Here is a 12,951-nt window from a genome sequence, read left to right on the forward strand (position 1 = left end):
TGAGATCCTCCCGGACCAGGGCACGAACCCGTGTCCCCTGCATCGGCAGGCGGACTCTCAACCACTGCGCCACCAGGGAAGCCCTAGCCAATTGATTTTTGACAAGGGTGCCAAGGTAATTCCGTAGGAGAAGAATAATCTTTTCAACAAATGGTGCTGGAACAGTTGGATAGCCATATGCAAAAATACGAACCTCAATTCATACCTCATACCTTTGGATCATGGATCTAAATATAAGAGCTAACAACAGAAAACTTCTGAAAGAAAATACAGGAGAAAATCTTAGTGTTCTTAGGTTAATCCAAAGGACAACTCAAATGTTCATCAACAGGCAAATGGATGAACTCATACAACAGAATACTAATCAGAAATGAAAAGGAATAAACTATTGATAAGCTCATCAAAACGGATGAATCTCAATACCACTACGCTGAGTGAAAGATGCCAGACAAAAAGACTACATACTGTATGAGTCCATTTTATAAAATTCGAAAAAATGCAAACTAACAGTGACAAAGTAGACCAGTGTTTGCATGGGGGTGAAGGGGAAGGAGAGGTGGGAAGGAAAGAATTTCAAAGGGGAATGAGGAGACTATTGGGAGTGATAGAAATGTTTGTTATTTTGATTGTGGCTATGGGTTCATGGATATACAAGTATGTCAACATTTATCAAATAGTATTCTTTAAATATGTGCAGTTATTGTAGGTCATTTATACCACAATAAGCCTGTTTTTAAAAAGTACAAAGAACGGTTTATAGTATAATGAACTTTAAATCCACAGAGAAATGTATCAGTCAGGGCAATTAACACTAGTTGTAACAACAAACCTAGTATCTCTGTGGTTTGATAAAACAAAAGTTTATGTTTTGCTTATGTCACAATGTCACATGGGTTGGGCTGTTCCTGGCTTCCTTGAAGCCATGCAGTGACTCAGGGACTGTGGCTTCTTCTATCTTGTGGCCCTGTTGACTTCAATATGTGTCTTTACTCTTACCAAGGAGAAGAGAGAGCAGAGATGATCCTGACGGGACCTAGAAGGAGGTGCCCATCACATCTGCCCACATCCCTTAGGCCAAAACCCATTTATATGGTAAGAAGGGCTGGGAAATAGAGTCCTCTCCATGCCAGGAGAGGAGAGTAGTGCTTTTATTTCTGTATCAAGCCAGTCTCTGCCAGAAGAAAAAGAAACATCTCTTCCTAGAGTAGCTATGCACACAATAACATGTATTACAAAAGAATGCTGAGCTTTTGAGCCAAAACACTTGCATTTAGATCCCTTTAGAGTTTTCTCCCAGAATGAGAGGGCATTTGCTTCATATTTCTGAACTGAAGAGCCTATTAAAGGGCTTCTTATGAAGGAATAGTTTCTACTCCAAAGGGGAATCAAAGGCTCCAGATCCTAAGAGAAAGAAAATCGTGTATGGTTTTCACTCCCACAGTCTCACCCACTCCTTTTCTACTTCTTATCCCCAAGGTTTCAAAACTTTCAAAGTTCAGTCTCAGCAAAAGCATACAGCCTGTGCCCTACACCATTTACACCTGCACCTACAGCATGAGGAGAAACTGAATCCAGCAAGATGACACAGAGCCACCAAGAACATCTGCTCAGAGTCTTTAGTGGGACAGAGAAGAAGAAAGAGACACCTTGCTGAAGCAGCCAGATAGCCCCACTGTGTGACCATTTGGACAAGCAGTGACCGTGATAAGGTTAGATTCAATCTTATCATTATCAGCTGTGTGACCGTGACAGGGTTTCACCAGGTGTCTTTCCCTGTAGCATATTCTTCCGTGGCAGTGAATCTTCTCCAAACTCAGCAGTGCTTCTCACTCAGGTGTATGTGGTCCTGGGGCACGTGATGACCTGACCTGTCAGAATGTTCGTGGCACTTACCTATAGGGGCCTACAGCTGGCTCTGCTTAGAGTGAGATGATCTGAGTGTTGAGCTTCCAAGTCCATACTGGTAAGGTGACTGACAGAGTTTTTCCTAAAATAGTTTTTGATTTGCATCCTGGATTTTGAGTGTAATATATGTAACGTGTGTGAACCATTCCATTTAGTCTTTTTAGCCCTACCACTCCACTGAAACCATGGTTGTCACCATCACCAACAATCCCCTCATTGTCCAAACTCAATGGTTAGCATCTAACTTAACATCAAAGAAGCATGTGATACAACTGATCACTCCCTCTTTCTCTAAACACTTTCTTTACTTAGCTTCTGGGATACCACGCTCTCCAGGCCCTGCCTGCCTGCTGCTTCTTCACTTTCTTGCCTGCTGTCCTCCTAACCTTTGAGTAGTATTTGACCACAGAGCTCTCCTGGAATGTCTCCTCATGCATGAATTAGGGATTTGGAAAAGCTATGGATTAGGTTCTATTCATGTAGAAGGAGCTCCCCTCCTCCACCTCCCCAACCTTAATAGCTTTGGACAACTCAGATGAAAATTTCTCTTTTCCTTCCTTCTTTCCTTCCTCCCTCCTTTCCTTCCTCCTTCCCTCTCTCCCTCCTTTCCTTTTTTGTCAAATTATCTGGAAATCATCTCTCTCTACAAGTAGTAATTAGGGTTTCCAGATATGATAGTTCATCGCTAATTTTTTTTCTCTTAACTTGCCTAGAAAAAGTCAGAGGACACTCTCATCATTATCAGTGAGAAATGCACTGTTGTTCTCGAAAATCAACTTAAACTGACCCTTTTGGGAAAGAGTCCATGAAATGCAAGAAGGAAAAATAATGAATTCATAGAAGAGCTTGTTTCCACCCACTTGGAACATAGTCCCCTTTGCCAGCCTGTTTGATCAGCTGGAGGGGAGCATCCTCATTTACATAACCTCCTGGCCCTTTGTTTTTCAAGATGGCACCATTCCAGAGGTGCAGTTTCCATATGGATGAAGGAAGCTAAAAGCCCACAAATGCCCATCAGACAGTCACTGGATATAGCTTCTCTAGAATGTCCAGGAATTTTTGGTTGTTTCCATCTCTTACAGTCTTACAGAATGATCTAATGTTTGCTAATGTGTGTGCCCTCTTTAATAATTCAGTGACCAAATATTAAATTAATTTGGGAAATATTTACGAATCGCATGGACACCTACTGCACATAAGCTCTCCTACTGGGTGGTGCAGCTGTGCCTTGGAGGAACAGTTAGGTGAGAAGTGCCTAAACATTAAATCCTATTCCCAGTAGGCTAAGCACATAGGGGCAGTGGCAAAGTCTTTTCCCTATATCCTCTACATCACTTAAATATAGTGTTGAGGACATAAACAGGTGATCAATAAGTAGTTCCCCCAGTGAATTTCCATAATTAAAACCCATAATGGTCGCCAGCCAAATTTTGGAAGAAATCAGAGTTCCTTTCTCTTGCTATCAGGGGGCATATGACGGCCACAACACCGTCCATGGTAGGGAAGTGATGACAGACCAGAGGCTGAGAAGAATAGTTCTTGTGGTTCAAATCAAAGGATATTTGAGTAGACAGAAAGGATAAATAAGCACTGAAATTAGCCTCAACGCCAGAGACATTGCTTATTGGGAAAAAAAAAATTTCACATCTGAAAAAACACAAGTGGTTAGGAGTTCTAAATACTCATTGCAAAATTGTTTTTGTACTGAATTCACACCCTTAATGGTTTCCACTCAGAAATGGAGCTCATCAACTATACTGCTGTCAACTCGCTTATGGGGTTTAGATCACAGAGAAGGCAATGAAAAGCCTCCTGAGGCAATTGCCATCTTTTCTGCATCTAGAATCTGGCTTAAAACCTTGTCCATATTTACTTAGTGTCTCTATACTTGTATCTCCTCTAAAGAACAATGCAAGCTCCCAGCTGAGTTAAACCCAAATCTGCAAAGCACTGTCCTTTAGATATTTAAAAATATGAAAAGGAAAATGACCACAGTGCTCATACTGTAATTTCAAATGGCAATTTCCCTATTTTATAGTTTTAAATAGTGATTTTTTTTTTAGGTAAAATGGAAACACTCAGCTGCTCAGTGAGGCAGGGTTAAAATATTCTGCAAAAACACAACTTACAGCAGAACCCCTGGACTACCAGTTAATGAACTCACAACTAGTGGTACAAGACAGGTGTATTGTGGCAGATTCATGGCCCAGAAAAGGATTTTATTATTATCATTATTATTTTGTCTTTAGCAATAAACACGTTGACAAACCATTTTTATAATAAGTGACTAAGGGGACTAAAAAATGTATACAGCAGAATCAAACACTGGTACTCCCTGGAGTGTTCACTAGCTTTCTCTCACAGCTGCTGTGCACATCATTTCTTTTCCACTTATATTGTATACTAGGGGTCTTGGTTTTCTGGCTGAACCTGTGAGATGTATTTATCAAATGAATCCCAGTCCCAGCAAGGGTATCTAGTGAACCTATGACAGCGTGGCCTCTGAGGAATCGATTCTGTCAGGGGCCACAAGTCTCCCTGTTTGGGTATTTTTTCCTGGTTGAAAACTCTGTGCTTAAAATTTAGTCCCTTTCATCTTAATCCTGAGAAATCACGGTCATTGACAGGAAACCACAGCCTCCGATACCTTTCTGGGAACAGGAGAGTCACACTCGTTAACCTTCACCTCGAGTTTTAAATACAGCAGTGCAAGTACAGGTGGAAAAGTCAAGGTTGCCCGTTTTGCAAAGCCACCCTGTGACTCCATCCACTGCCATGGAAACACAGTCGCGGATGAGTGTGAGGATGTGGATGTGGCAGGTGAGTGTGTTGTATGTGTCAGTGGGTTTGTGGAAGTGTATGAATTTGCATGAATGTGTATTTGTATGTTTGTGACTGATTGTGTATGAATGTTATTTGTGTGTACTTTTGAGTGAAAGTGTTTGTGCATTTGTGTGTTCATGTGTGTGTGTTCATATATGTGTTTGTATATGATCATTTGTCTGTGAGAGTGTATGACCATGAATGTGTGAATATAAACGTGTTGTGTATGGGTGTGTATTTGTGTGCAGTTTGTATGGGTGTGTGTATGAGTGTAAAAGTGTGCATGTGTCTATATTGTGTGCGTGAGTTTGGTTGAACGTGTGGATGAGTGTATGATTTGTGTGTGTAAATGTGTGTTTTGGGTGAGCGTGTCAGTGTGTGCATGTGTGTGGTTGCCTACGTGTGTATTTGTAAATGGGTTTGTATTTTTGTGTGTAGGAATGCACATTGTGGGTGTTATTTGTATATATGTGAGTGCATAATTTTCTGTGTACTTAAGTATTGCGTTGTGTGTATTTGTGCGAATATATTTGTGTGTTTTGGAGTGTGTGGTGTCTGTGACTGTGTATTTGTGTGTTCCTGTTTGTATGCGTGTGAGTGTGCAATTGTGCAAACGCAAGCGTTTGTGTTGGGACTGTGCGCACCCTGTGAGTGTGCATTTGCCTGTGTTTGTGAGTCTATATACTTGTGTGTATGTGTGTGTGTGCGCGTGCGATCGAGCGCGTGTGTGAGCGGGTGTGTGCGGTCGCCGCACGTCTCCACCTCTGCGCGAACCGCCCCTTCGCGGCCCGAGCAGAGGCAGCGGCCTGGCGGGCGGGCGAGGGAGGGACGCGCGCCGCGGTTAAGCGGGCTGCGCCGCCGTCACCGCCGCCGCGCTGACTTTGCCCTTTAAATCGGTCTCCAAGCCGATTACAGCTGATCTCCCACGTGACGTTTTACCTTCTGTCTCCCGGAGCGAGTTGCCCGAGGACAGTCCTCCACAGGCTGCGGCGCATTGCGCCGCCCCAGCCCGCCGCGGTGGCTCGGGCTCCCGCAACTTTGGGCAAAGCAACGGCCGGCCGGCCGCCCGCCCTCGCGGGGCCACTCTCCACGCGGGCGTCGGGGGCTCCGGGGGCTTCGCTCGGCCGGGAGGGCGGCGGTGGCGGAAGACAACGTGCCCCGGCCACAGCCCGGCGCCCCTCGGACCCGCGCCGCGCCGCGCCCGGAAGGCCGACGGCGAGCCCTGTGCGCGGCGCCCGGAAAGGGGGAGTCCTCCGCCGTCGGGAGCCGAGCGGGCGCGCCTTCGGACGAGCCGGCGGGAGATGGCCGCGAGGCAGCGGTGAGCCCCCGGCGCCCTCACCATGCAGAAGAGCGTGCGCTACAACGAGGGGCACGCCCTGTACCTGGCCTTCCTAGCCCGCAAAGAGGGCACCAAGCGCGGCTTCCTGAGCAAGAAGGCAACCGAGGCGAGCCGCTGGCACGAAAAGTGGTTCGCCCTCTACCAGAATGTGCTCTTCTACTTTGAGGGCGAGCAGAGCTGCCGCCCGGCGGGCATGTACCTCCTGGAGGGCTGCAGCTGTGAGCGGGCACTCGCGCCGCCCAGGGCCGGGGCCGGGCCGGGCGGCGCCCGGGACGCTCTGGATAAGCAGGTACCACGCGCCATCCCCTCCCCGTCTCCCTGCCTGCGGCCGCGGCAATACCCAGTTCTTCTAAGCCCAGAGTCGAGGGCCCGATCCGACACTGGGACCACCCTCCGAGATTTCGAGATTCCCCTGCGGCGTCTGTGGCAGGACAGCTCCCCTCCTCCGCCTCCCCATCTCCATCCCCGCCTTGTCCTCCATCTCCTTGTCATCCGTTGGAATAGGGGCTCGGCTTTATATTTTCCGAGACCCTGAAAGCTGTCGGGTCATTGCAGCTTCCTGGCTAACCTTACATTGCTTCTCTGCACCTTGTTCGGAAGGACTTAGTGTGGCGACGTGTGTTGACACCTGTTGGATTTAGATTGGCAAGACGGAACTAACTTATTTGGAAAAGTTTGGTTTCTCCGTCACCCGGCTAGTGAGTGTAGGTTTCTTTGCCTGCAGATGTTTGATCAATGGCTGTGCAGGGAACAAGCGGGGCTCCCAGGACAGACGGGCACTTTCTGTTGGTCACTTTCAATCTGTCTTTGTGGTTTATGTCAGTTTACTTTAACATTTGGCCTGCTGTGTCTAATTATGAGGGTAAATGTGTATCCGTTTCCCTCAGGATTAATATTTGGTAGCCACATTCCTGCTATGTGTAAATATGCGGGCATTTTAAAAGAATGCTTCCGTATACTTTTAAATGAATGCTTTGAAAATGAATGTGACCTTTTTATTCTGGGTCATAATTTTATTAGTTTTGCTATGTTTTGCACTTAGGGAGGAAAAAACCCTCCAGATTTAGTAACTCCCGCCCCCCGCCTCCCATTCCTGCAAGTGCGAAATTTGTATTTTTTTCAATCACCATTTCTTATTAAAGTTAAAGCAGACTAATTTTATGCTCCCAAACGTTCTCACTTTGCTTCTAAATCTCCACCTTAAAAAAAGAGGCTGATGGTCTTCGTTGTTGCTTAAAAATTTTTAGCAGCTTAATTTTCCATGTAAGTCAGGCCAAACAGCTTCTACTGCAAATCCCGGAGGGCGGCTGTGAGAGGCGCTAGCGATGGAAGGATGAGTAAGATGCCTACATAACCCCTGGGGGCTCATAAAACAATGTGTAAAATTAAGAGGAGCTAAAACTAGATCAACCAGAAATTTGATTTTTTTCACTTTGGTTTCACTGTAAATCATTCAGACTTAACTGATTAAACTTGGTATAACACTTATACATCCGAAAATTTAAAAATATTCCCTTTGGTTTTTGGGGCATGTTGAGAGTTCTTTGAAAAACTGATTTCCAATTTTGTATATATAGATACTGGAAATATAAGTTTACATTTCAAGTCAGGCATTTTAGAAATTAAACTGAGAGCAGGAGGAGGGGTTTTGAGGAAATAGGTAGAGACTTTTTTCAGGATCTATTATCTTTTTTCTTTTCCATTGGTGAGTTTTTTTTTTTTTTTTTTAAGGCATGTGTTCCAAGGCCCATGGGAACAAAAACCAGTAGGTTTTTAAAGTGTTATTATGTCTATACTAAAATAGGGTACTTGAAATTATTCTGAAGATACATCATTGACTCAGTTACAAATAATTTTTTCTCTTTGTGTTTATAATAATATCAGGAGATAGCCACTTTTGTTATGAGCTGGGAGTGGGGAGTTGTTACCTGTTGCACCTTAACATGGTTTTCTGACCTGTTAACATATGAAAACCAAGATTTGTCTACTTGGAGAATATCCAGACTCTCATCTTCAGGACCATTTTCTTTAAACCATACTGTATAAAGAAATGTAACCTCCAAATAGTTTGACTCTCATGCTACTTTCTAATGGAAGTCCTAAAAAGGTCCCCTTATTAAGAATTTTTTTCTCTGTTTATCATCATACAAGTTATGAGTATTTCTCAATCATTTATACATCTCTTCGAGGTTAGAAATTAGAACCTTTGGTGTTTGTAGTAAAACTGAGATGTAGAGAAGCAAGCACTTCAAAATGGATTAGGAGTTGGATTGGGAAATCTGTCAGTTTGTCTTGTGTTAGACATGCTTCTGTGACTTGGGTTGGCTTAGCAGACTGATATTTTTTGTGTAACACTGTCTGTCTGAGTGTGTTTGAAGAATGAAGAAGAAACTGCAAAGATAAGAAACAACAAAAAAAGTTTACCTTAAATCTACAGTTTATGCAGTTGGTTCTCTTTCAGGTAATTTGTATTGCTAATGTGCTCACTTCATCTCAGGCACCTAGACATGGTGGACCTGTGAAACTGGCGAGGTAGAGGGTGGATGTGAGGCGCTGAGCAGGGATCCTGTCAAGGTCTACCTCTCCAAACATGCTTCTGGAACTTTCCACATATATGTCTCCATCAACCCCATAAACATACCTGAAGGTTAGGGCTTGAAATGGGACTTAAGGAGGCAGAATGGGCTTCCTCCACCATTTCTGTGTGACTTCTTAAAGGCAAATCTCTTAACATTTCCTCTGTTTTTTCTATTAATGAAATCTGTTTTCAGATGTGTTAATAAAAATTAAGAGTTTGGCTAGGATGATTTCTGAGTTATCTTCCAATAATGACATCTCCTATTTCTAAGATTATAACAGAGAGTGTGAGCTTTTTGCTGTGCACAGGATGTGAAAGACAATTTCACAAGATTTAAAGATTATCAGTCTCTGTAATAAACACTGCATCTGAGTAGTTAAGGCCAAGCAGGTGATTGAAGTGGATATTCTGATAACTCCAGTCAGCAGATGTGCAAAAACTATAGAAACATGACTGCTTGAGACAAAGACGTTCTTATCATTCGAATTGGAGGGCGACACATTGTAATGACAGTGACAGTTGATGTAATTATTGCTATAAAATGCCTCTAATCATTCTTGCCAGTTTAAATTCTACTTCTTCAAATAATTTAAAAATTCTAATTAACTGTGGTAAGTTATAAGAAGAAAACATTCATTGGTTTGCTTCTTCTAAATAATAATTCAAAGTAAGTTGGTTGACAAAAGAAAATTAAGGTTTTTTCCTTTTTTTCTTCTTTCCTTCCATCTTAACTCCCTCCCTCCCTCTCCTCCTCCCTTCCTCCCTCCCTCCTTCCTTCCTTTCTTTGACCATTTTATCTTAAACTGTTTCCAGTTAAGAAGAAAAAAGAAAGGTATTTTTCACTTTCCAAATGTGCATAGGTTGAAGGAATATTTGCATTGCTCCATTTTCTCAATAGTGTCCCAAGATTTCACTTTGGTAGGTCCTTGGGAGATTGCAAGGCTCTCTTATCAACCTTCTATAGCAGCTATTTCTTAGGGATAGTTATGGTGATATAATCAAAATGTGTTCAGTTACGGAAAATTTTAAGTGATGTTCATTTTCTCGAAAATGTGTGTTGATGGTACTTCTTTCTAAAAGAGCTCCATTTATGGCAAATGAAAAACTTACCTTTTGTTCCAGGTGAAGGTGTTTAATTAAGGAGGAAGGGAATTTGCATGCAGTAAGTACTTTCTATGTGCCAAGCTCAGTGTTGTCTTCCATTATTGAATCTAACTTGAACCTCACTTCAGCTCTTGGAGACTGGTAATGTTCTTTCATTTTTACCTATGATAAGACTGAGGCTTAAAGAGTTTTAGGAGATGACCAAAGTCCAACTCTAGGTATGAAGATTGAATAATCTTGAAGAGTGCCTTACTAAGGAGACTATTTAAATCCACTGAGGTTCAAGAAATTTCAAATTTGGGTGGAATAGGGTCTGGGGTTGTAGTATGTGAATCACTGTTTTGTTTATTCTTATTTCCCCTTAAAAACCATTTACAGGACAGGTTCGATTCTTGAGGAATACAATTGCAGACCATTACATTTTCAAAGAAAAATGAGATTTATGTTTAAACAGTTTACATGGCATTCGTTTACTTCAGTAAGGAGTCTTTAAAAATATTTGCTCTGAGGGTGAAAATACACATCCCAATTAGCCTGATCTGTTTAAGTGGTTGTATCTGTCTTGCCTGCTAGCAGGAGAGGCATACAGGAACAAAGCCATCTTTACTCTTATTTTCCTGGGAATGTTAAGTGGTCTATTCAGCCTGATTTCAGTTGTTTCGGTGGGGGTGGGGGGTGGGGGGGAGGAATATCTCCTTAGTTCTGGAGGTTTAAAGTAGTAGATACTTGTCATATTAGTGCTGAATTAAACATGTTGATTTAATTTTAAAGGGATTAAGGGTTATGTGATTTCCCCTGTCACCTCATTTCTAGCCAGTCATTTTAGCCTTCCAAACTTGGCCACCAGCAGAAGATTTTAATCATTTTATCAAATTAGGTAGAGCTGCATGCAAGCCCCAAAATCTTTGTAGAGGGTGGGGAGTGTAGATCATGGGTTTTTGTTTCAGTTCATGTTGTTTAATTGAAGTATAATAACAAACTCAGTGTTTCCTTGTCAGTGTTTGCTTATTGAACAAATAAAGGGCAAATGGAATAAAAGTATTTGTTAAATCTTGTAAAACGTTTTAAAATGTAATTTAGGAAAGAAATGATTTATCACTTGAACTTTGTAATCATTCTTCCAATTTAGATTTAAATGAAGAAAAATAACCTATGGATTAGAAAAATATAGTTCTTTTAATTTTGACTACACTAAACCTTCCTATTTATATTATTGTACTTATCGTTAAGAATTCTACATAGAAAAATCCATCTTTGATGTGACAGATGTACAAAAAAATGAATTTTTATTGGGACAAGTATTTTTCTGTGCGTTTTAATAAGTGAGCGCTAAATGCACTACTAAATGGTGGAAAATATTTGTAGTGTGATAACAAATTTTTTACTTTCAGGAATTAAAAAATTGAGATATTTTTCTTTCATTGGATGATAAGTCCTAAAGCATGTATAATAAGCAAATGTTTCTGGTTTTAGCAAGCAAATATTAGTAGTTTGTTAAAACAGTTGTTGGTATTGCTGTTTGTTTAATGCAGATTATACTTTTTAGTTGACCTTGTCCATATTTTTCAATAAATATGCATGCTATGTCAGTATAATTTTAATTTTATAGAATAGAAAAAGCTAGTATTTAAGATTATTTTGTAATGAAATAAACCATATTGACAAATAATATGGATTCACTCAGGTCTGAAATCCTAATTTCACAATTTTAAAGTAGCTTTATGTTTTATGCCTGTTTATTTGTCCTATAAGAAAGGGATATGTGTGTGTATGTTGTGTGTATGTTTATTGAGTTTATCTTCCATCATTAAATATTAAACATTTGTTATGTATGTTGGAGTTTATAGGTTTTTATTTGTATCATTAAGACATGCATTTCAAGACATGAGTTGTAAATCCAATCGGTGTACAATTTGGGGTGCTTTATTTTACAGAACTAATGATTTTAAGTTAATCACGGTATAAATTCCTCTCTGAAATTAGTTTATCTTAATTCTAGACTATGTATAGTAAAATCTTAGTTAATATTGAAACAAAACTAGAAACGATATTTGTTAGGTATCAATATAGCACTATGGTAAATGTTTGGTTACTGTATAATATTTGGCCATTATTCTAAAAATTAACCATTATTCCAAAATTATTCATTACATTTCAGTTGGTGTAATTTCCAAATATTAGCTGATTGTGAAGTTAGAAATACATTATTTTGGCTCCACCAAAGGGTATATTTTACCATTTTTGCCCAAGGAATTCAAATATGATTGTGTGTATATTTTGGGGGGAAAAAAACCAAGCAGCAGCAAGTTTTCCTTTTTCTTTTACTTGAGAAAACATTGGTATCATAAAGTGGAACAAGGATGCAGAAAGCACATGTTCTCACACTTTTCCTTTTTACTAGCACTGGAAAAACTTACGATTCACGAAAAATGAAGATTCAAATCATTTTTCTTAAAACTCCTCATAGTGAATACAAAATGCTTCAAATATACTTTTAGGGAGAGGGCAGAAAAAAAACCAAGTTTGAGTTGATCTGTGTTTATTTAAATAATATTTCTTTTCTTTTTGAACTGTAAAGGAAGAAATGAGAAAATTGGGGAGGGCTGTATAAGTTACAGCATCAGAGTACAGTAAGTTAATGAAAAATAGAATTCTCATAAGATCTGAGAAGATACAAATAAAACAACTTTAAGAAAAGCTATGCTTAAAAATAAAATTTATTGACCCTTTAGTGCTTCATTTTTTTAAATGTAGGCCATAATTTCTTTTATTAGCTCTTCCCATACTTACCATTGTGACATTGCTGAGACCAATGATGATGGAAACAGCAGGAATCTGAGGGACCCTGGTTACTGATATTTGCATTCTTTTCAGGTTCCTAAAATGTTTTGTTTTGTCATTTTCTGATTTAATGTAGACAATGCCTGATTCATTTCCTGAACTGTATTTATGACTCATGCCATTTGTGTGACTAATGTAAACAGGAGGGTTAGTGCTGTCAAATAGAGGGACGACTGGAAAGCTAGGAGGTTTCCTGGGTTAGAAATGTGGGGATGGGGAGGTAGTAGCCTGGCATAAGGCTCACTGTGGAGCATCATGACTCTTTACAGAAGGAGTCATAACAAGATAATGTCAGTGATACATAGGAATAGGAGGCCACTCATATCCAGTATGAATTTGCTTTCTTTTAACTTTAAGAATA

The 12,951-nt window shown here is 40.7% G+C and overlaps 1 protein-coding gene across 3 annotated transcripts in view; it reads left to right on the forward strand.

The window, feature by feature from the left end:
* The first annotated feature begins 6,068 nt into the window (after nt 1-6,068).
* Nucleotides 6,069-12,951, forward strand: part of RASGRF2 (Ras protein specific guanine nucleotide releasing factor 2) — a 242,945-nt gene continuing 236,062 nt past the window's right edge. For all 3 annotated transcript variants that reach the window (XM_024122410.3, XM_024122413.3, XM_024122416.3), the window contains exon 1: nt 6,069-6,356. In XM_024122410.3, the coding sequence (XP_023978178.1) occupies nt 6,069-6,356 (288 nt within the window). The remainder of the gene's footprint in view (nt 6,357-12,951) is intronic.

The sequence above is a fragment of the Physeter macrocephalus genome, chromosome 8 (assembly GCF_002837175.3).
Source record: "Physeter macrocephalus isolate SW-GA chromosome 8, ASM283717v5, whole genome shotgun sequence".
Lineage (NCBI taxonomy): Eukaryota > Metazoa > Chordata > Mammalia > Artiodactyla > Physeteridae > Physeter > Physeter macrocephalus.